The 25,946-nt window shown below is 33.1% G+C and overlaps 1 protein-coding gene across 3 annotated transcripts in view; it reads left to right on the top strand.

The window, feature by feature from the left end:
• The first annotated feature begins 14,533 nt into the window (after window positions 1–14,533).
• The window catches only part of mTor (serine/threonine-protein kinase Tor), a 218,302-nt gene continuing 206,889 nt past the window's right edge, over window positions 14,534–25,946 (top strand). For 2 of the 3 annotated variants that reach the window (XM_076464082.1, XM_076464079.1), the window contains exons 1-4: window positions 14,534–14,870; window positions 15,160–15,414; window positions 24,098–24,333; window positions 24,663–24,764. In XM_076464082.1, the coding sequence (XP_076320197.1) occupies window positions 15,195–15,414; window positions 24,098–24,333; window positions 24,663–24,764 (558 nt within the window). In that variant the 5' untranslated portion in view covers window positions 14,534–14,870; window positions 15,160–15,194. The remainder of the gene's footprint in view (window positions 14,871–15,159; window positions 15,415–24,097; window positions 24,334–24,662; window positions 24,765–25,946) is intronic. The other variant, XM_076464080.1, reaches the window with a different exon arrangement.

Genomic DNA, 25,946 nt, shown 5'->3' with positions numbered 1-25,946 from the left:
AAAAATAATGTTTGCACTATGTTCTCTTCCATTTTGAATGACCAAGTGATTTTATCTTACAAGCCTAAGTCAAGTTACCTACAATTATCTCAGTTACCAAAACTGCAAGATATTCCTTCACCAATATCAATGATAACAACGGGTTCAGTATGTTTTCCAGTCAATGTTAGTGTAGTTTCTCTAGTACCTCTGTCTTTCCTCCCATGAAAACTTGTGTTTTTTTTTAATATTTCAGTTAAAGCTCAAGCCTACAAAATCATTTATTTGCGTTACAAATAAACGATCTACAACACGTTGTTGTCTCAATAGCTTTCCAACAGTCGTCAAAATTACCCTGTTTGCTCTATCACAATAGCCAACAAGATTTTGTGAAAAAAACATAAAATAAACATAAAAAAAATTGACAAAAATTGAACGAAATCTTGTTACATTTCACCTGGTTTCTATAGGCTGTATTAAGTTTTCATTCCTCTAACTGCACTTCAGGAAGATTGCTGTATACCAATCAGGCACAGTCTTACAGAGCAACACAACAAAATCTCATTGCTTGAAAAGCAAGGACTGCAAAGTCAATTCATGTTTTTCGTCAGAATTTTCTGTTATCATTAATAATTGAATAGCAGGAATACAACCTTTCTAGTACTCATAAGAGCTAATGATGTATAGAACAATAGATCAGAGGATTTAATTGTTAAATACAAGAAATTGAAAAAGAGATTTAAAGAAAAGGGTTTTGATGTTTTAATTATGTCAGTGATACAACCAAGACTTAATTGTGGATATGAAATTATAAGTCGATCACTAGAGCTGAATGTTTGACTTAAATTAATATGTAAGGGTTAAAAGATTGGCTGGATAGATATGTGAGATTGGTTAAATGAGAAAAATTAGGATGATGGAATAATAGATTTACATTCAAATATGGTTGGAATTGACTTGTTTACAAAGATTCTTAACTCAACTCTAAAGGCAGCATTAAATTAAGTATAGATAGCGGTGAGGATCAGAATAATGAAGACAAAATAAAATGTAAAATAAAGTATATTGTAGGAAAATGATAAAAATAACTTTAATGGTAGGCTAAACTGCTATTATTTTAATGGCGGAAGTATAAGAAATAAAATGAATGACCTTAGGGCACCTGTCGGAAAAAAAAGATTTTGTTGTAATGGGAATAACTGAAACATGGTTAAGTGTAAACGGTGTTAATGGTAAGATTTTTTTTTAAAATACAGTGTTATTGGTTTTTAATAGAAATAAAATACTAAACAAAATGGGAGAAGTGGCTCAATATGCAAAATGTGAGTTATATTCTGTTGAAGTTGAAGATATCAAGCTGATAGCAATGAAATTGGATCTATTTGGGTTTCTGTTAGTGGTAATACAAGAAAAGGCTCTTAGTTAAATTTTATTAAAAGCCACTTGATAAAACTTATTAAATTAATGAGAAACTCGAAAGTGAGAAAAAAAATTCAACTGGTTAACGAGGTTATAATTCTTAGAGATTTAAATTTTAAGCATACAGACTAGAACATTTTAAGGTCAAATCATGAGAAGTACAGATGTTTAGAAATTGTCCAGGATGGTTTAGTCACCAATTGTTTAAGACTGTATCTACAAAAGTATCGAATACAAATCTAAAGAAGTTACAATTTCATTGTATAGGAAATTTGTTAAGCCACATTTGGAATACTACGTTCAGTTGTACGCTCTTTACCTTAAAAATGGCATTGAATTGTTGCAAAAAGCTACTAGAATGATATCTGGGAATGAAAGGTTGTAATATAGGAATAGGTATGATCGTATGATCAGGTTCATGAAAAGGGCAGTAAAACTGAGAAATTTTCTTGTGCCTAATGCCCCAAAGATGGCTATGGAGATAGGAGGGGAAAAAACTGATTGAGAGAAAGAAGATTTACATGGTAATCCTTCTCCAGAGTCTATATAATCTCATTTTTAGAATCAACTTGCTTCTCCAGCTCTGATTCTTGGAAGTTAACACTGGTTGTTTTACCAATACACATTTCCAGGACTTCCAGATATTTTCACATTTCTTGTACATACAAATTATACATTAGTTTTAGTCAGCGAAAATACCAATGAAGCTATTTTTGACATTGTTTTAACGTGATAGTAATTTCGGTAATCATTTGATTCCAAACTGCAGAAGCGTTCAGGGTCAAAAAACATCTGGGGTGTTCAGAGAAAGTATTTCTTGTCACCTCGCTCATATGGGATAACTATCGAGGTAAGCCTAAGTTAAAAAAAACAACAACAAACAAAAGCATGTGACTGAGCATATATAGATGTTTACTCATACACATACATGAGTAAAACTATGTTTACTTTAAAACCAGATTATAAGACTTAGTACGAGAAGAGCTTCACAAAACAACAACACAAAACCACAGACGGCAAGTAAATAAATAGTCCTTTTATATTACTTTAACTGTGGATCTTATGAGCAGGGATCTGTAAATACAGTACCCTAAATTTAGCTGTGAGAAGAAAACAGAAATATCTCGAAAAAAATACACTTTCTCTACCTGAACCCCAAATACTATATTAATATAGCACCTGACTATGAGACTAAGAGGTTTTGGTTGATACATATAAAAATGAAATTTAATATTCTAATTAAATTCATGGGAAACTTGTGGGTGCACCATGTTCAGGAGTAATAGAAAGAATTTAACATTGACTAGTTAGTGGATTACGATTTACTGTTTTATTATAGAATTGCTTTGTTAACTTGATCCTATCGAAACGGATATTATGGTCACGGGTCAAAGGCCGTGTCATCACGTTTGTTGATTCGCATTCAAAAATTTTTGAACTGCTATTTTATGAATGTACGTCAATAAGTCTGGTATCCAATTGTAGTTTATAATTCAAGTTTTATTGTTATACATTAGTTAATCTCCTAATTTAAAAAAATCCTAAATATCAATTTTTGTGTCACGTGATATGTTGAATGTAGCATTGGTTCAAATTAGGTGCTCGTGATATCCAAATGCAAAGTCTATAGTTTCTTATAAATTAAATAGTAAAATTACCGATACTTGCAAGCTAGAATATAAGATACACCTCCCATATTTTTTATTTTCTGAGATATTAGTATATTTATTGAATCAACCAATACATCTGTTTGATATAATAATCTGCAAGGGACCAAATATAACATATCCACAGGTCGATTGCAGAATACTTTCGATTCTCCAATTTAGTATCTTGGATACCGTAACATAAGTGTACGTGCTTCGCTTCATTGCAAATTCTTTAGTGTTAAACAGGTACGGTTGAAGGATCACCAAGGTAAAAATATATATATGCATAAAATTATGTGATTCAAGCTATTTGGATTAACCTTACTGTTTTTGTGTTATAATCTGTGGTCACTCTAGAACGAAAAAGAATAATTTATCTAACATTAGGCGTAAGAAAGCTTTGTAATGTTTATTGACAGTGATATCTGTAAAATGTTTTGAAGAAACACTTTCTGTTTTAAAAGTTATAGCATGGAAACTATAACAAGCACAAAATGGTTACGAGATCTTTTCCTGGAACCAAGCCTGTTGTGAGAGAACTAACGGATTACGATTTAGTGTTTTACAATTGAATTTCATTGCTAAATTGAATATTCTATTTTTAATTAATGGAATATCACTAACAATATTAAGATACGTTACTTGGATATAAATAGGTAATCTGTAAGCTATTCTCAAAACTGAATTCTGCTGAATATGTAGTTGATTTTTTAATCAGGTTATCTGATATATTGCAAAGAATCCTACTACAGTAAAGGTCTAATGTGAATTTTATGTATATGTAGGATAATGTCTAGGTTACAATTGACTGTGTGACCTAAATGGCATCTCTGCAAACTTAAAACCTCTGAAATTGGGTTTCGATACTCGTGGTGGGCAGAGCGCAACTGGCTCTTTGTGTGGTTTGTGCTTAATAACAAACAACTTGTTACAAAATCTTCTTAAACATTGAAAAAAATAAGCAATTTACCAATACATGGAACATGATAACTGTGTAAACACATGGTTGTCCCAGACATAACTGACCTTTGGTCATTAGTCATATGCTGAACACCGGAAAACATACAGGTTATACTAGTAACTTTCTGAGTCAGCTATTGTTTAATAATGTATAATAATTGAATCATATTGAAACGAATAACTTCATAAATAGTTTTCAAACATCTGGTAACAAGTGCAATCAATCACAGAATAATAAATTCATATAACACCAAGAATTATATAAGCTATATTATCATGAATGCGACTCGTGACAGTTTCAAGATTGAACATTGTTTTGAAATTTACATAAACGAGTTACGGTATTTATTCTAATATAATAAATAAGTACGATAAACATTTATAAAAACTATATTTTAAACTTATCCAATATACATATATTCTGGCTGATTATTAAAAATGTTTGACTCTAGTATGAATACTAAAATTAGGAGACAAACATAATTATTATTTGTTTTTAGAACTTTCTTCGAGTCATAGGTGGTCAATTTGCTCAGTTTGAAGATCACTCTTAGGCTGACTCTGCCATAGGTTGATTGCAGAATGCTTTGATGCAGTGGAAATCAGTGAAAGGTAGCACCACGATGATAGGGCATTTAGCAACGTTTAGGTCAAGAATTTTGGGGTTGTACACCTTCTTGATATATTCAATAATACTTTTGTTGATGACTGCTAGAAGGAATACATTTTTTTTTTATATTGATAAGTTTATCACAAAAATAACCATAAGAACCGATAAGTGTATATTATCTATGAACTAAAATACTTATTTAATTAGTTTAATAGCAGTCAAGTATAAATGGGTTGAAATAAAGTACCGGCCAGGAAATGTTCCAATAACTCTAAAGTTATTGAAGAACAAGATTCAAAGCATCGTGAAAATGACCAGTAAAGAGCTTAAATCAGTACTTGTTAGCCCAGAATAAAAAAACGAAGGGACCTGGATTTAGTACCTCTGCTTGGGGATGTATGACACCCGCTGTGGAGTTGTTGGAACGCGCCATATTAACTTTCCTCCTTAGAAGATGGAAAAAAATTAGTTTAACTCTCAGAAATTTCACAGGTATCGAGATATGCACTGCAACCTACAAGAAAATCAATAGTAAAAAATGCAGGTCCAGATAAGGAGGTGAGGGAAAAAAGCAGCTGTAGTGTTATCTCTGTCCAATTACCAAGCAAAGCAGTTCAAAGGAAAAAGAAAGCTGAAGCTCAATCAGTTGTGGAATTCCTACTGGAGGGAATATATGTGCGACCATGATCGAGAAGCTATAGAGTTTCAAGGGAGCCCACATTTCGAAAAGAGTTAGAAACTTTTGAACTGGAAGAAAATGGGAGGTTAGGATTTTGATGATCAACAGCTCCATATCCCAAAAAGGTAGTGGTTAAAACTGAGCTCAACTGAGGTGGAAGCTGAAAAACTCCTAAGTGAAGTATGTACTATGTGGGAGAAAGGATAGACTTCTCCTCTTCGATTAACTAACCCGTATGAGCTGCTTCCTCCAGGAGCACATGGCTGAAGTTGGAAGATGCCAAACCGAAAATAGTAAAACTAAACCAGACATTCATATAACGAATGTAAAAGTCAAATGAAGATCCTAACTACCCAACAGAAATTGTAAGAGACAAAGTAAACCCAAATAAAAGAGCCTGGAACTGGAAAACATGCTCTTTGTGGATAAATTAAAAAGGTGAGAACGTGTAGGTATGCATCTGCTATGTCAATTTTGTTACCCAAAGAGCTGTAGTGAAAACCCAACGAATGGACAGAATGACTCTATAGTAAAATTAGGAGGATCCAGAAACTAATTTAGATGAAAGAGATCGATAATGGATCTCATTACACAGTTTCTTGAAGACAACAAGAAGCCACAGTAAAAATCCAGTATAATAAGAAATATTGACTCGATAGCTTCCTTGAGAAGAAAGACTTTCATTGCTATGGGAAAACGATTACTTGAGACGGGATTCCTTGGATGAAGGAGAGGAACTGCAGACAAGGAAAAAGGAGGTGACGATCTTAATTGGATAGAAAGATAATTTGACAACGCCTAAAGAGCACAAGGATTAGTGATGAAGATCTTCCAAATGTCAATAAAGTGGTGCGTTTGACTTCCACAGAATCTGTCCCACCCTATAATTCCTGCTACTCCTATCGAAATCCTTGAGACGCACAGAGAAACGAGGCTAAGGATATATAAGAACTTCGAGATACAGGAAAAGAACGAGGCGTGGAAGCGGGAGGACCGGAAAAGGAATAGGATTAGGAGCTGTGGAGGAAGAAGACTGTGATAAACGATTAGCCAGGTAAGAAAGAGAAGTTTGCAACCTGCCCTCGTCAATACGGAACCTCAAATAATCAGAATGATCCCGAAAAATAGTGATCTTTAAAGATTATTTTATATATTGCATAACAACTTTTCTGGAAGCTGTTCTAATTCTTTGGTGTAGTATGTTGATGTAAATATATATACAGTGCATCTCTCCCCAACAAAGCAGTCAAGTAAGTAGAGAAAGGGATGATAAAAAGAACCTCATCAAAGTCGAAGGAAACTGTAGCACTCCGAGAAATTATTGAGAGAACGACGAAGACGTTGAACAAAACGTGCAAAGAGGAGAAGTAACACAAAACACTAGTAAATGTAAGACAAATCCTCGAAAACTATGCCTGTGAAAATGATACAGAAACCTCAAGATTAGAAGTCTAAAAGAGTTACAATGGATGTAATTGTTTGAAATTCAAATAAGAATTTGAAGGGCAATGAAATGCTAAATCAAGCTGGTCAGAAAATTGAGAGAGCAAAAGCATATTAACCCATAAAATTAATTGTGGTAAAAACTGCTGTGCATAATCCTAAGAGTGAAATTAAGGAGAACAACAAACAAGCTGAGTTAGGGATATCACACAAAAGGGAAGGAAGGGCATTATACGAAACATTCAAAATGTGACAAACCCGTGTAGCTGATTGAAGAAACAGAGTAAAAGAACGAACCTCCTCCAAAGGTGCAGGACATGCATGTGTGGCAAAGGAAGGAGAAGGAAGAAGGTTGTCTAAATCATCCTCATTGTGAACAATCTTATCAGCCTTAAGAAGCGCTGATCATTGCAAAGGACGTCCATATCCTATGTAAAAAGCTAACTCTCGACAAACCAAGGCTTGCCCCTCCTGGACAGATAATGTCAATCCCGAGACTTGGGTAACAGAAGTTTGTGTGTCACCAATAAATTTAGGAGGTGTGGCTGTAATCACGGTATTTTTTTGAATTTGTAATTTACTGTATATTGTGTAAAAATATAAAATATAATCGGTAACACAAAAATGCAAGAAACTGCAAACCAACCATTTTTTTTTAAATAACAAGTATGATTGACTGATTGTTTGTGTGGAATAAAGCCCAAAGCTATACAAGAGATTACCTGTGCTCTGCCCACCGCGAGTATCGAAACCTGGTTTCTAGTGGCGTGAAATCGCAGACGTACCGTTGTGCTACTGGTGGGAAACAAATATGAACAAAGTCTCGTATATCGGGGAAAGCGTTAATGAAATTGAAAGCCATCGAGAATTTCATCTAATTCGTATTGTGCCAGCAAATAAATGAAATTCACTAAAGTAATACGAAGGAAACTAATTGACTTAGGAGAGCGTGTGGTAGAGAGTTGCATGCTAAATGAGTATCTCAGACGTCTAGTTCGTTAAGCGAAAAAATGTTTTCCCAATACATTAGAGGCCAGTGGAAGACTGAGAAAATCAATCGTGTGAGATGAGATATATATACTTCGAACCAGGACTTACAATTTTCATACAGTCATAAGCTAAAGTAGTTTGATTGTTTGCTGTTAAGCTCAAAGCTACAAAATAGACTATTTGTGCTTTCCAACAACACAGGTATCAAAAACCAATTTTCAGCATTATAAGCTTTCAGACTTATTACTAAGCCACTGAGGGAACCAACCTATTTGAAAATTTTCTGCATTATCTATTTGAATATTTTACTTCCCAAGACACCCAAGAAAGAAAACATCAAATTAATGCTTAAACTTTACCTGTGAAAAAGAATTAGCCCTATCAGATGAATGAGAATGTCATAGTTACATGTATTTTCCTGAATCTATTAGAATAAAGATTTATTTTAAATTATATAATCATGAAAAAAAAAATTATATTTATAGCTGTTTCAGCTACAACATATATAGATAATGTAGAGAAATAAATTTAACGGAGTAACCTAATTTAAGAATAAAGTAGTCTCTTTTGAAATTCCTGGTCTTGGAGAATGTTATATTTTCACAGGTCATCATTAGAACATGACATAACAAAAGGAACGTCCAACAAGGAATAAGTTTGCCATTTAATGATGTCCCTGTACACCAAAATTTACAAAAAACAAAAACTCAATTTTACCACAATCTATTTTCAACGTATCTATTCTTAAACTCATTTAAGTTGCTGGACATGAGCTTTTACTGCTGGTAAGTAATTTCATAAGCTAGTTATCCCACTAGAAAAATAAAATTATCTTAGCTTGAGCCTAGGCTGTATTTTACAATCTAAAATTTGTGTTTTCTCATCATGTTAGTTTCATAACACATCACAAAAGTCCGTAGGACTGTATTTTATTGATCATTTGAATGATTTTGGAAGATTTAATAAGGTAAACTTTACCCAAATTCTCATAAGAAAAATCGATAACGAAATTTTAACTTATCCCTGTAATATAATCATTTCGTCTTTGGACTACTCCTGGTAGCCCTCCTGTGAGCATTTCTGATGTAGTTAGATGAACTTACTATATTTTAAGGTTATTAGATAGGTTTACTAAAAACAGAAGACATCAAGATATCAATTATTGAGAAGTTCTAAATCTCTTCCTAACTAACTCAGTATTAAATGTAACAACATTGCTGAACAAAAATCGATACACAAGAGAAGCAATTTTTTTAAAAACTAAACCAATATGTGCACTTTCACTGGATCATTGGACTGACTACTGATGATCAAGTTCTACTGGGCTATCCTAGGACTAGACAAAGAAACCTCACATTTACCGATGGTTACATGCGAAACTACGTAACTGGTAACTCTCATTATAATAGTTGAGCCATAACATCTAGATATCACCTAACCGACAAATGAAAGACACTTACATAAAAAATCTTACACAGGGTTGCATTGAGAAAGGTCCTCCTATGACGTTATCTTTTGTTTTGCCCTATGGTGCTGGTCCATGACAGGTTAAATTGTTATGACGACAAAGTCGTCCAGAAACCACGTTATTAAGCCACCATGATGATCTTAATTATAATGTCTCAATATGTCATCAGTGTCTAGATTTTATTATGTTACAAGTAAATCCACTATTTTAATGACAAACTTACTGTTTCACCAGCTTGGCTTTATATTATCCATATAACTACGATTTTCTTTTCTTGACAAAATATTTCATTTTACACATGCTACTTTATAGTTTTAACGTACATAAGTTTTACGAAGGTACGTGGTATTTTTGTAAATGGATAATGTTGCCATAAGCGGATTGTGTTGCTACGATTTTATAGGTGAATGGCCTTAGTTAGCAATTTAACGCAACTTCATATGCCTTACATCTGTTGTAACGCGTATATTAGAGGACTAATTTACTGGAGTATCAGGTATGGAATCATCTAGCCAGATCCAAACTGCTTTTGTGCAGTTGGTACATACCACAACGACACACTCAGTAACTTTTGTGGAACATCCATCCTATCACCATCCAATTGTAGTACTTATGTTATTTTGATTTTTTCAAGTTGTTGTTCAATGCATTCACGTGCATTAAACACAATTGATCTGAAGCACACTATGTATTCTTCCCCATATTGGAGGACCATAAATCATATCCACAGGGATTAACACTTAGTACCAGATATGAGACAGCTCAGAAAACAGTTTGTTCAACCCTGTAATATTACTAAATATGCCATCATCACATATGGCAATTAAGTGTTCATCACTGTCAGTTCTTTTACATCTATGGCTACTGCTAGTACAGCGGTAAGTCGACGGACTTACAACGCTTAAATCAGGGGCTCGATTCCCCTTGGTAGGCTCAGCAAATAGCCCGATGTGGCTTTGCAATAAGAAAAGCACGCTCTTTTACATCTACTCATTAATACATATAATATAATCTGACAAACCATCAGACTGGGGTTAGTAAGGCTAAATACAAGTCTTCATCACACCTAACACTATCCAATTGTTGGCTAACGTATCCACGATACTCTATGCTAATACATCTACAAATAAATAAGCTTCAGCTCACTTTGAGAAGGAGCGATAACAAAGATTAAGTAACAATAACATCTTGCAGCTCCTCGAATTAGAATTCGACATAAAGAACACTTAACAATTCTCTATGGGATTTATCTTGTCTCAAGCAGTTTCCACTGTGTGGCACACATCATGCAACATTATGATCATCACTAAAAATATAGTCTCACATGATACCAACAGAACCAACAAAAAATGCTAACAAAAGTGCAAAATACACTTAGTAGCCTTCTACTCTTTGTATTATGCAAAAGCTAGAGTATATCTTATCACAAAGTAGGATTAGGGACTAAAATAGTAGATATAAGTTTTAATTTAGATTTTAGTAGTATAACGTTACATTATGCTTAGTATATGTAACGTTTTTTTAGGCGAGATTATAATTCAACTTGCAACAAAACTGTAAGAAAAATAAAATACATTGTTTACTTAACAAATACATTTTTAAAACTAGTTAACTCGTTCTCGTTGGTGGACATACCAGATAGCCTGATATAACTTTGCTATAAGAAAAAAACATACACACACACAATAGTGAGTATATTTGATTTATATGTTGCAGGTTGGACAAAAGCTGGAAGCTGCCTTAAGGAAATAGATGAAGAGAAGTATAAACTGTAGAAAATGGTAGCAGGACTTCAAGAAAAGCTTAAACTTTTAAATGCATGGGAAGCATCAACTAAGATTAATAATGGCAATCGGGAAGTTAGAAAGGGTAGTATTAAAATTAAAAGTAGTGAACCTAATTGTGAAGATTCTATACTGTTGCGTAAAAGATTTCAGCCCTTGGCTTATCTAGACAAGGAACTTTTGAAGGGAGAGAAAGCAAAAGGAATAGAGAAGAATATAGATTACGAACTTAAAGAGGCTACTGTTGTAAGTGATTCTTGACACGACGTGTAGATAGAGTAGTCTGTGTAGCAAACAGGGAGAAAAAAGTTAGTTTATTCTACCCTGGAACACAAGTAGAAGTCATAACGCACAGAACAAGAGATATAATGAAGGAGGAGTAAGATAAAGGAGTTAATTAATAAATAGAAGGTTTCGGTAAAAACATTTAAAGATAAAGGCCATAAATTACTAATTGTATCAGGGATACTACCAATAATTAGCTGTGGAGATAAAGTTTGAAGTAAGTCACTAAGCCTAAATGCTAGGCTAAAATTAATAATAAGAATGAACAGGTTAACTGGTTGGACTTCTGGGAGTAGTTCAATGGAAGGACGAAACTTTTTGAAACGGATGGTTTACACCGTTAGTGTTAGTGTATATCAAGGGAAAAAGCTCTTAGTAGGAATTTGTTACAGCCCACCAAATAAAACTGATAAAATTAGCGATAAACGTTACAGTGAGATTAAGATTGCAGTTGTTAATGAGCCATGATCATGAGTGATTTTATATTTCAGACATACTGATTAAGAAATGCTAGAGTCAAATCATGAGGAAAAAAAGGTTTCTAGAAACTGTTCAAGGTGGATTTCGTCACCAAGTGGTCAAGGTATCTACTAGAAATAATGTCTAATACTGTTAATAATAATGTTAATGTCTAATGCAGTAATGGTTGAAAGGATGGAAATCAAGTGATTTTGATCGTATTGGGTTTGACGTTTTTCTGCATGTACAAATCAGGAATAACGATATTTTCATTTCAAGTTTCAAAAAACAAATTTTGAAGAGGTGCAACAAGAACTACCTGTTGTGAATTGAAAAGTTGAGTTATTGAGAGATACTGAGCAAATGTGAAAAGAAAAAATGCAGCATTAAAAACAAATATTTTCCTTGGAGAAATAAAAGAGTAGTTGCAAGTAAAAAGCCAGGTTGACTCGAAAAGGGTGTAAAATTCACACAGATAAAATTCAAGAAAAGAATCACAATTTAAGAACTTTAAATTGACTGGTATGATAACAGATCAAGAAAGTTAGTTAAACAAAAAATTAAGACATCCATAAGGATGTATGAGAACATATTTGGCTGAATACATAAAATTGACAGTAAGAATTAGTTGAAGTACATTAGAGGTAAACAAAATATCAGGGTGGAGATAGAACCCTTGAGTGATAATAAAGGAAGGCTTGTATCTGATAATTATGAAATGGTTAAATTATCAAATTCTTTTTTATCTTCACTTTTTAATGACGAAGACTTAAGCAGTATTACTCATCTTGAACAATTAACAGATGAACACAAAGCTAAACAGGAGAATTGCATTAATTCTGAGCTTGTTAAAATAACATTGGGAAGATTAAAGAACGACAAAGCTCCTGTGTCAAATATGTTTCCAGGGCTTTTAAGAGAGGTCAAGGACTGGATATGTGAGTCACTTGGCAGAACGTTCTGTAAGTTCTTGAATAGTGGACAAGTATCAACAAATGGAAATTAGCTAATGCTACTCCTATCTTCAAAGGAGGTAATAGAAATTGTCCCAGCAATTATCAGCCTACTAGTCTTACATCAGTTGTGGGAAAAAGTTTTAGAAAGTCTGATAAAAGATACTTTACAATGTCTTCTAACAAAGTTTAGAATTTTATCAGATAGTCAACACAATTTCATTAAGGGAATCGCGCCTTACAAATCTTTCGACATTCATTTAATAGATTACTGCCTATGTCGATTACGGCACGAGTGTGTATTTGATGTATATGGATTTTCAAAAAACATTTGACAAGGTACCACAATAATTTTTTTTTAGGTATGGGACATAAGTTAGCTAATTGGATAGAAGAGTGGTTAGATGGAAGAAAAGAGAGTGTTGTTATAAACTGAGTTTAGTCAAACTCAATTAATGTCACAAATTGGATACCTCAAGGCTCTGTCATAGCGCTATTGCTCTTTCTGATTTGGCCCCGGCATTGCTAAGCGTGTTAAGGCGTGCGACTCGTAAGCTGAGGGTCGCGGGTTCGCATCCCCTTCGCGCCAAACATGCTCGCTCCCCCAGCCGTAGGGGCATTATAATGTGATGGTCAATCTCACTATTCGTTGGTAAAAGAATAGCCCAAGAGTTGGCGGTGGGTGGTGATGACTAGCTGCCTTCCCTCTAGTCTTACACTGCTAAATTAGGGACGGCTAGCACAGATAGCCCTCGAGTAGCTTTGTGCGAAATTCAAAAACAAAAACAAACAAACTTACTGATTTGCATCAGTGAGGCAGAGGAAGGAATGGTCAATAAATGAGTTAAATTTGCTGACAATATTAAGGTCAATATTAACAATTGTTGCTAATTGTGAAGAGGATGCTGCTGAGTTACAAATGGATTTTGATGATTTAGTGAATTGCGTGATTAAATGGCAGATGGGCTTTTATTATAATAAATGCAAGGCAATGTATATGTGCTGTCATAATTTGGATGGGAATAGCCTTAATGGTGTCATAAAAGAAATGGATTTTGTTGTAACAACGATCTGTCTCTTAAGCCATACAAGCATTTTGCTGTTGTGAGAAGTAAGCCGAATAGGATTTTAGGTTGTCAGAAATATTCAACACAAGTGTAACAAGGCTATAATTTCATTGTTAGGCCACACTTGTAGTATTGTTTTCAGTCTTGGGCTCCTTACACCAGAAAAGATATTAAATTGTTGAAAAGGTTCCTAGAATGGAAGAATTGCATACGAGGAGGAGATGGTATTTCTCAAATCGTTTTCATTTGAAAAAAGAAAAAAGGAATTGATAGTTTTGATGCATAATTTTTCCAACTCAGCGTGGAAAACAGTATGACTAGGGGACACAAATATAAATTTTGGCAAGGTAGGATCAAGTAATCTTCAGGTAAGACAATTTTATGTTTTAACAGTGTAGTTGGCCTTTGGAACGGGTTGCTTTGGGATGTTGTGGAGGCAGTAAATTTAAGTGATTTTAATAGAAAGCTTGATAGCTATATTAATGCAAAAACTGGCTTTAAGTTTTATTTTTTTTGTCTATTTATTGGAGAGTTTTAGTTTAGTTTAGCGGATAGGTCAACCAAGAAGGACCAATAGATCTTGTGTAGTCCATAAACATTTGCTAATATTGATATTTATAATATTTTAACACTATCTGGTTAATAATGAAAAAATATTAGCATAATATTTTACATTAATTACAAATTAATAAGAATTTTGAACTAATTTTGTTTTAGGATTACGAATACAAAGCCATTTAGACTTGACATATTACGTAGTTTTTACTGCAGTCGCTAGGATCGCTCTTAGTGTCAGCAAAACTGTTTGATATGGGCCTACCTGGTCTATGATGAAATCGAAAAACGTGATAATATGAACTAAGAGTAGTTTGTAAAATCTGTTGTTAATTTCAATCTCGAAAAGTTTCTAAAAGCTGCTTTGAATATTATAAAAGAAGAGTCGAGACTTAGGATAGAAAACGTATACTTGTTATATTTAAATTATGCAAGAGATTAATTTGAAGTTTAATACTTTGTTCAGTGTTCGTGATTAATTTCTAATAAATATAATTGTAATAATATGTAACAGTAGCATTTTTAATACGGTTAGGCTTCATATTACTGTTGTGATTTTCGGGCTAGAAGGTAATATTAAACTTTCTTCAGTTAGTATTTGTATTACTACTAGTTCTGTAGTATTAAACTTGATCACATTAGCATACTCATTTAAAGTAGACTTGCTAAGTTCCACTTCATAGGTATTTACATTAAACATTAATTATCTATTAATTATTAAACAATTTGTCTTAAGATGTATTTAGTGATTTAGACAGTTACTGAGTTAGTATTATATCCAAATAATATTTGAATTTTGGTATTTTGGAAACAAAGTTGAAGTATAATTTTATTTTTATATATATGTTTAATTATACAGGACTACTGTAAAACTAATTTAAGAAAAGTGTAGAAATGACAGCTCAGATGATGCAGTTTGTCACTGGCCTAAGGAGCCGAAATGAAGAAACACGTCAGAAAACAGCACGGGAACTCCAACATCACGTAACTACAGAGTTAATGGAGATATCTGTAGAAGAGGTGCAGGGTTTTATGGATTTCTTCAATCGTCACATTTTTGAAATGGTTTCAAGCAGTGACAGCAATGACAAAAAAGGAGGAATTCTTGCTATTGGTATGTTTTAAATTTCCACTACAGTAATGTTAGCATATTAAAAACACACAGGTATTATTAGTGAAGTAAAATGCATCAAGCTAGAACCAACAGTGTAAAAGAGTATATCATAACAGAAGTAAGGTTATGTATATTGTTTGTCACAACATCTTGAAAAACTACATTAAGTTGATGAAATATCTAAGCACAAATATGAACTAACTATAGCTGTGCAGGCAATATACAGTTAACTAATACTAAAGCAAGTAAAATATTAAGACCTATACATCATCTATTGAATTCAGAGAGCTGGTGGTTATTGATTCACCTAAGAACTTCTTAAATCTAATTTGGAATATTTGTTCCATTTTGGTCAATTTATTTAGGAAAGGATATTAAGATTATGTGGTGGTGAAGTACCACCAGAAGGATTCCTGATGTGTAAGAGATTATGGCATGAGGATAGGTTGAAGTCTATTCACGTGTTTTCCCTAATAATTGATACAGAACAAGGGACCATTTGGTCCTTTAAGGCTGTCCTTGTACATTTATTTCTATGGAAATAAAATTTGAAATGAAAATTTTAAACATACACTATTTTTTTTGGTTTTCATCGATTCCCTTCTTAAACTCCCATAAGCTGGTGGCCTCCATTTGGAAGAAAAGAGCTTGGAGATACATAATTGTTTCAGAGATCAAGAATCCATAAGTTCAGAAGGTTCTTTTCATAAGGATACTACAAGCAGTAATGTGAGAGGACACAATTGGAAGCTAAAGAAAACTTAAACATGACTAACTTATGAACAACAAGACTCCCCCTCCAGAAGAAATTAAACCAACCATTTATTTTTAAATAAACCTTATTTCCAATGTAAACTTTTATTATATGATGGCTTTCATCACTTCTCACAGCAACTCTAGAGTGCAAAAGATTAGGTTATGATTTAGAAATGTGGGTTTGATTACAGTTTTTGAGGAGACTCAGAAAAATGAGTACACTATTCTTACAGAACTTGCTTACCTTATGGTAAGTTGTAGATGGATTTCAAAAACAAAATGTTTTATTAGATAAGGAAAATGGCAGATATTAATGAATCCAGAAATGTTTGCTTTAGGGAGTGGTGAGAATGAAAGCATAATGTTTATAAGGTTTGTAAGAACAAAAAAAAAGTGAGCAGTTAATTTGATTAAGAAATCAAATTAAGCAATAGTTAATAAAAATTATAATCAATGCCACAAAAATAACCAACTAATCAATTGTAACTATTTTTGTATATTCCATCTATCCAAATAATAGATATAATGGGTATTACTACTACTATTGGTGTAATTGCAGGTGTGCATGTGTTCTTGCATGTTCACAACTCATGAATGTGAGGGTGTGTGGCTTAGTGGTAATTGATAATGTAACCAGATGCAATGATGCTTGCTGATCTTGATATCTAAGTTACTGTATAGCTCAATACATTGCTTACATACAACAACTTACAAGTGCAACTATTGTTACTTACGAAAATATTGCTTTAATTAAAAAATTACAGCAAGCTAATATTAATTTTGTTTGCTTAAAACAAATGTTGACTTTTGAATGACATGTTCATTTAACTTTGATTTTAGAAATTACTAGACCTGAACTAAAACATTGAAAGTATGCAATAGTGTGAAGTCGTTAATGGGTTTACAGGAATAGACTATATAATTATAACTAGTTTGAACCAGGTAGGAGGCACTGTAAAAAGAAAACAAATGTCTAGCTATGGTCAATGCCATCTAAATACTTTCTGGTATAGTAAAACTTAAGTTAATTTTATTAATTTCTTAGCATGCATGTTTTTCTAGTTATTCTAGTCAGTGTATAACATGAAATAATACATTTTAACCTGCTATTTTTAAGCTTTTGACTTTACCAACAATTTCTCTTATAAAATCTTGTCTTTTTTATGTGTGTAAAGTTAATTATTTCTAAGTTTTTTACACTGATAGTGGGATTAGAAAAATTGTGTAGTTAGAATATATTTTTGTATTACCGTGGTTTTTAATATTTTTCATACTTTAATTTACATTTTGTGAATCATCATAATCTCCACAGAGAAGCCTTCTGGTGTCATCACAAACTTCCTTACCAAGTTACCAAATGTTGTACTGTTTGCTTTTTGTTCAGTATAAATTAGTTTTTTCGTGAATTATATGTTATCTATAACATGCATTTATAAGTATTTTTAAGTTTTACCATTTTAAATGTAAGAATTATTTTTAAATTACAACACTTTTAGGACTCAAAATATAAAATACAAATTACCACACTTGAAGATATTTATCAATTTAAAAATGTTTAAAATGTTTTTAACCCTTTTATAATGGGCTTGACATAATATACACAAGTTTATTTACATATTTGCATGTTAAATATTTGCACTATAACTGTTGATACAGACTTTGGACTTTTATAATAATTTATTATTATTCTCACTGAAAATACACATTTAAAATTTATTTTGTTATTTACTATACTCCAACTATGTGGGGTCTCACTTGATCAACCTTGTAACAATCATAAAAAAAAATTAGGAAATATAAATTATACTTTTCTCATGCTTGGATGACTACATATTCTAACAAAAATAAAAATGTATTTATATTTATTATATTGACCTACCAGTCATGCCTACCTAACATTATATAACTTGTATTGATGTATTTTGTGTGCCCTCATGTTATGTATCCAGTATTATAAAATGGATTTTCATTCTTCCCTTTCTTGGCAGTGTTTTAGTGAACTAGTGTTTTTATGTATTTAGATTATTACTATTTAGAAATAAATTATTAAATTTGTGTGTCTTAAAATATAAAACAATAAAAAGTAAAGGAAACAATTCTCTTCTTGCTACAATTTTTGAATTCGTTTGCTGCTGGACAGAGGGTGTAGTCTTTTAAAATTCCATATGTGGAGGATATCAAACAAAATTTTTTTAAGGTTTTATATATACAATTGAATAACCAAAAATTCATAAATAACTATACTGATATGTAAAATCCACTGTAACGTATGTAGCTTACTAACTAAGATTTATTTAGATTTTAAAGAATAAGAAATTTCAAGCAGACTAAAAACACAACCTACCTACCTTGAAATCTTGGTTCAAAAGTATGTGCTAGCCTTTTCACAGCATAAAATGGCTGAGAAAACCACTAGGGGGCATTCTAAACTGCTACGTGGTTATTCACATGTCATGTATTGAAGTAATTGTATGTAAAGGACCTCTTTTAAAAGTGGAACTGAATGGGGCCAATATGTTTGATTTGGTACGTAATCCATATGTCAGCAGAATAAAATATGAGGTTCTTATTTTATATTTCAGCTTATAAATATTAGTAATTTGAGTTCCTAATTTGAATGTAATTATAGATTTAGTATTTTGACATCACAAACATCTAATTTTAAACAGTACTATATTTGACTTACCACATGAAACACTATAATCTATATTTAAGTGTTCTTTTAACACTTACTTTTAAATTTAGAAGATAACTCATCATAATGTTAGTTTGAATTATATTCCCAAATTCATAAAATAGTAGCTAAACGTTTGAATCCAAGTCAACAAATGACATGGCTTTTGACCCATGATCTGTTTGAGAAATGGTTAAATGACTCAAAACAATCTGAAAATAGGAAAATTAGTAGTTTTATAGGGAAAAAAAAATTTGAGCTTGATTAACTTTATAGAAAATTTCACAAATAGCATAGCTTTAAACATGTATATGAATGAAATAAAATGAAATTAACACAAACAAAATCAAGCTGTGAAAGTATATAGAAGGAAGAACATTTTTGTTTGATGATGCTTCACACTAGACACTAACTAAATGTTAATGATTAATGTCTCAATTGTAAGAATTGGAGAGTAACTTTTCCTAAAGATCAGCCAAGTTTTCTAAATTTTATTTTGTTCCCCTCAACCTTACTCTCTGATTGCCAAAAAGTAGCTGATACTCTAGGTGAAAGCTTTTACTGGGTATCTAGCACTTCTGCTTCATCCTCCAATTTCTTAGCCATTAAGACTCGGGCAGAGCTATCATCTCTTTTCTTTGAAGCTGGTTTTCTCTATGGGTGTAATTGCTCCTTTACATTGGTGAACTCAAACTGGCAGCACATTGGTCAAACCTGATAATGTACTTTACAAGATCCTGCACCATCTATCTCCTGCTTTTCTTGCTATTTTTTGAGTGTTTATCCTGATGCCTGGTACCAAATTATTGTCCTACCTTTCTCTAAGCCTGGGAAGGATCCCAAGATTCCTTCAAACTATTGTCTAGTTGCTTTGATGAGCTGTTTTTGTAAGACTTTGGAAAGGATGGTTATTGCTTGTCTTTTTTGGTTCCTCGAATGAAACAACTTCCTCTTGCTCACCCACTGTGGGTTCTGACAACAGTGCTCTACCATGGTCCACCTGATTTGACTTGAAACATCAATCAAAGAAGCCTTTCTCAGATAACATCTTGTATCAATATTCTTTAACCTTGAGAAGGCTTATGAAACTACATTGAGGTATGGCATTTTGCAAGACCTCCACATAAATGGGTTGTGTAGTCATTTGCCAATTTTTATTAAATTTTTAATGGACAGGCAATACCAAGTTCGTATGGGTTCAATACTTTCCCTTTCTTTTCTATAGGAACCTGGAGTCCCTCAGGGCTGTGTTTTGAGTGTTGCACTTTTCTGTATAAAGATTAATGCCATGACTGAACAACTGCCAAATGGGCTTTATGTTGATGACTTTCACATCTCGTCAGTTGTCGAACATGAGGTATATTGAACGGCAGCTACATTTTGCTCTCAACATTTAGTGAAGTGGAACACAGCAAATGGTTTTAACTTCTCTCTCTATAAAACTATATTAATGCACTTCTGCTGCCAGTGGGGTAATCTTCCCAATCATGAACTCTGTATTAGTGAAGTTGTGCTACCCATGGTCCCTAAGACAAAGTTTTTGGGGCTTATCTTTGACTGCAAGCTGACCTTTATACCACATCAAGCAGCTACGAATCAAATATACAAGAGCACTGTACATCTTCTGTGTCCTCTCTTCCACCACTTGCTAAAGATCTATTGTGCTCTTATTTGATCAAAACTAGAATATGGGTCATTGGTCGATAGCTCTGCCAGGATCTTGGCCTTGACTCGACCCCATTCATCATCAGGGACTTTGGCTCTGCACTGGGGCTCTTTGCACTTCCCCAGTCCAGAGCTGTACACAGTCTCATGAACCTCCTCTGCACCTCCACTCTTTGCAACTGTCTTTACTATATGCTTTGAAACTTTGATCCTTACCACATCATCCTACCTGGGGTTGTGTTTACCTTCCTCAGTGGGCCATGCTTTTTCAGAACAAATGATCTGCCTTTGGTCCACTAGGCCTTCGTATGAGGTGCAGTTGGATGAATTGGGTCTGTCCTTGGATAACATTGCTGTATTCACTGGTCAGCCCATCCCACCATGGCTTAGTACAATTTGCAAATGTGGTCTATCTTTAACTCATCTGAGAAAAGCATATACTCCCGATTGGAAGTACTTTCTGTGATTTGCTGAGCATTTTTTGAACCATTCTTCCACTCCTATTTATATGGATGGTTTGAAATCAGGTGACTCTGTAGGCTCTGCCATGGTTTGTTGTGGTTCGGTGGTTATGCACAGATTTCCCTCTACAGATTCTGTGTACACTGTTGATCTGTATGCCATTTCTCTTATCCTGGATCACATAGAAACTAAGCAGTACTCAAGTTGCACTATTTTTACTGACTTGCTTAATACTCTGCTGGCCTAGGAATCACTTCACATTCTTTCTTGCCGATATCCAAACCAACTGGCCCATTTCTCTTTAACATTTACTTCTATCCAATTTTTCTGTATACCAGGCAGGAATAAGCTCACTGATACCACAACTAAGTGTCTGCTCTGACACTGTCATGCCTGTTCCATACATGGATTATGGTCCTATATTCAAGGCTCAGCTCCATGCTAATTAACAGTTGACTTGAAGTGAGCAATGTGAAAACAAGCTTTTCCAAATAAAACCCTCTATTGGACTTTGGCCATATTGCTTTTGTTAGGATTGGAAAGAGGAAATTGTCCTAATAAGACTATGTATTGGTCATAGTTTTTAACTTTTTTTTTTTTTATATTGGACTGATGTATGAATGTGTTGTCTGTATGACACTCAGGTAACAATAAACTACATTTTACACTCTTGTCATCATTACAACTCTCAACAATGGCACCATTTTAAACATGTTTTGTCTCAAGGTTTGTCCATAACGTTAGACAGTGTCATTGGCAATGGTGACACTGTCCACCTTACAAATTCTTTTAGTTTTTTAAAGGCCATTAATCTCTTTAATGCTGTTTAAGTTTTTAATTTATAAATTGGACGTTTTTTTAATGTCATTTCTTTTTGAGAATTAAAGTACAACTAATTTGATTTGAAATTAAAAAATGGCCATAGCATCAAATATCTTGAAACCAGGACTGGAAAGGCCAACTTCAGGTGTCTAACATTGATGTTTGAACTTACCCATTATTCATCCTGGTGAGTTGTAATAATGAACGTTATGCTACAGAAAGTATTTTAAAACTTGTGTTACTACTTTACTTTCTGGAAACTGCCATGATGTCAAATAACTCAACCTGGACTGGAAAGATCAACTTCAGGAAACTGATGCTATGTTTGAACTTGCCTGTTAGTCATCCTGGCAAGTTATGGTAATTAAAATTATGCTACAAAAAATCGTTTACAACTTATATTAATGTAGTTTCTCTTACTGCTGTAAACTAATGATAAAAAATGGATTTACTGCTATTTATGTTTTTAATTCAAAAAATTAAATTTTGTTTTACCTTGATTCCTTTTTATGAATTTTAATAATTTCACTTTAACTTTTTTCTGGATGTTTGGTTTAGATAGCCTAGTTGCTTTGCACCATTAAATGCCAAACCAACCAACCATTTCTTTATACAGACTCTTTTGGGAAATTTTAATCCAGCAGCTCTTTTCTTTTGTCCCCTTCCTAAACTATGGTACATCTTGTCCACCTCTTGACTCACTCCTTGTCAGAGACTCTGAGTTTCTCTTAGAAGCTTTATTTATCATTCAGTACACATTTTCTACTGAATTCTGAAGGCGTGTACAAGGTGATTGCATTTGTTAGATATTCAATTCTACAACTATCTAAGCATTTGGCAACATCTAGCTCTTTTCTCTGGGATATCATTTGCTATTAATCCATTCACTTTGGAAGTTTGCTTGTTTGGGTTGACTAGTCAGATCTTGAGTCAGTGTCTGTTTCATTTGGAAGTCTTTATCACTTTGTTGCTGAGTGGGCTCAACTCTTTATACATTTCCAAGATATGAAGTTTCTTGTGTCTAAAGCTCTTGTGTCTCCTTTTCATCTTGTGCATGAGATTGTTACTTTTGTGGGAATCTCTAATGTCATTCCCCCCTGCAGCCACTTCATTCTGTTGATTCTCTACCTCCTCTTTTTACTCTTACTGTTGTTGTTACTTAAAAGTTTCCAAATGATTCTGAGCATCCATCTTCCTCCACTCTGTCTGGATTCCCACATTTTCACAGGTATCCATAGCTGAGTTGGATGCAGTGTCATATCTTAACCTATTAGATGGGGAAAGTTCAGTTTATGTACCTTCCAGCAATTATTTTGAATTTATCAGTTTGATCAATTTCAAACATTCCTGTCATTTCGTATCTCTACTAATAGGACAGTGCTTTCTCTTGGAACCTTTGCTTTTTCTGAAGCTTTACTTTTGGATTCAAGACAATGACATCTGGTTATTGACTTTCAATGTTTTGGAAACTTTTAATGTAGTGAAGAATCAGTTGTCAAGGCTGGAATAAATCCTTCAGGTCTGTAAGTTGTTCCCACTTTGAGAGTTGCTTAATTAGTTATCAATGCATTTGTAGCACCTATTTTCACTAAGCTGTCATTTTTTTAGTCAAATCCTAAATTTCTTGGTTTTGGTGGTACTCTCTCAGTCTTGATTGATCCACATTCTTCCTATGTGCTTATCCACTTCTTTTTTAATCTACAGTCTTTATTTAACAACCCATATCAAATTCTTTTTGCTTCTCCTTTGCCAGCTCATTTGTGATTTTCATTCTTCACCTTTTAGAAATCCTGCAGTTCTCTCCCTCTCTCTTCTTGGAGGTCCAATTTTATGGTATTTTCAGACATCCATCTTTTACCATGGTTTTTAAAACAAGTATCATTACATTTTAAACCTTTGATATGGAGGTTTTGTTCATCATTGGTCTGAGATCAGTTTGACTTATAACTTACTAGTAAAACTTTAAAGTATAAATGAAAAAATTCTGCTTTAAATATATGTATTTGTAAGTATGTTAGTGCATGAACATGTTTGTTAATTTCTTTATTCAGGTGTAATTTACACATGTATGAAGGAATATGGAAGATGGATAAAAATTTATGTAGTTTTGAAACTGGTATGATGTGCTTGAAATATATTAAGAATTAAGCCTAGCTATTTCTGATTTGTATTAGTTTTGAAAGGTTTGTGTTTATAAGATATTGATATTAAGAGTGAGTTTTGTTATTTTTACACTATATACAATTTCCAGCAAACTTAGAACTAATAACTTTTGTTTAATGGACAAATATTTTGGTCTCTTAGTCAGTCTTTTGGGAGTCAACGTTGGAAACACAAGTACTCGCATCAGCCGTTTTGCCAATTATTTAAGAAACTTGCTTCCATCTAATGACATTGGAGTAATGGAGTTGGCAGCCTATGCTGTTGGAAGATTAGCTCTTTCAAGTGGAACATACACTGCAGAGTATGTGGAATTTCAAGTAAAGAGGGCTTTTGAATGGTTAGCAGGAGAAAGACATGAAGGCAAGAGACATGCAGCAGTAAGTACTAAAAGCTTGAGCAGGACTGGAAATTATTGAAAATATAATCTTTGATATAAGTATTCTTTTTTATAAATGATTGTAAATTTCAATTTTTACAATGAAGGAAGTGTAACATCAAATAATTTCTTTTATAAAATTTAAAATTAAATCATTTATTGATTAATATATATGGATGCACAATATAAAAGAAAACTATGTTGCTTGTTTTTGTGAACATCTGCAATGGTCAGATTCAGTCCGAGGCAAGTAATTGTGATAAACTTACATGAAATATTGGTTTTGTTTCCAAACTGATCTTGTATACTAATTATCTTTGTTTTTATCAGGTGTTGATACTAAAAGAATTGGCTGTTTCTACACCTGCACTATTTTTCCAACAAGTTCAGCAATTTTTTGACTGCATCTTTAATGCTGTTAGAGATCCTAAGGTAAACATTATTCTTTTTTCAAGCTGGATTTTTGCAGTGTTTTGAACTTGATAGAAATTTTTGTGGAAAAAAAGAGACTTTGCATGGAGCCCAAAATGTCTTTCTAGCACAAAAAAAATGACAATTGTCCACACAGGAATTTCGACCAACAAATATTCTCCAATGTTGTCTACAGGAAATTAAATTAAATCCATAAGTAACTTGCAGGCAAGTACCACTAAATACCAGGAATACACCAGTGGTAATTTTGTACAGATCACCAACTTGAGTACAATTTTCATAGAATAAGGAACTGAGACAGATTTTTTTTACAACAAAATCTCACACTTGTTACTAATTCTTTAACCCTGTGTTAGTCTTCTCTAAAAAAAATTCCCATGGTCCAAATGAATGTTATCATGAATTTATTTTAAAGTATTTAAATAATAAACTATTATGGAAACAAAAAACACCAACATTCAAAATTATTTTTATTTTTATTTGTTAATGCTAATTTTCAGTCATCATTCGTGCTGTAGTTGCTCAAGCAGACAACAGTATGAAGGGCAGTTACATGTACACTAGAAGGAAAGCTGTGTGCCAGTTTCAAATTAATCATTGATACAGTGCAAACTGAGTTCTTTCAAACAACTATATATACTTGTGTTAACTAACTACATGTATGTTAGAAATCTCAAAGCAATGCATAGTGGGTGTGGCAACCATCATGGGTTGGAAAATTTGTCTGTTTCCAAGACAACCCAGCTTGCAAACTTTAGATCTTGCATGACAGTTAAGTCGAACATGTACTTAGTGTAAAGAAATTACTGTAAATTCCAGCTTGTATGTTTAAGATAGAAATGGTACTAAAGTTGAGGTTTTTCTAAGCATTTGGATAAAGTGATATAAAAACTGTTTAAAATTTTTTTAAAGGTTTGAAACAAAGTAATTAAAACTTAGATTACATAAACATTAAAATTGTAACAACATTCAATTAATATTAATTTCATTTTCATATACTGATTGCAAAGTGGTTTAGTAAAATTTAGAATGTAATGCAGTACCATACACAGAAAGGAATTTAAAAAAGCCATAAAGGGCCATGGGGTTCAAGTAAAGTAGAATTGCTGTATGTCAGAGGTTGTCATAATTTTCCTTTTTCTTATGACTTCAGTCCTCATTGACAAGATCTACATTAAAAAC

The sequence above is a fragment of the Tachypleus tridentatus genome, chromosome 10 (genome assembly GCF_004210375.1).
Source record: "Tachypleus tridentatus isolate NWPU-2018 chromosome 10, ASM421037v1, whole genome shotgun sequence".
NCBI classification, from domain to species: Eukaryota; Metazoa; Arthropoda; class Merostomata; order Xiphosura; family Limulidae; genus Tachypleus; species Tachypleus tridentatus.
The sequence above is the reverse complement of the archived record's forward strand: the minus strand, read 5'-3'. Positions and strand labels throughout refer to the sequence as shown.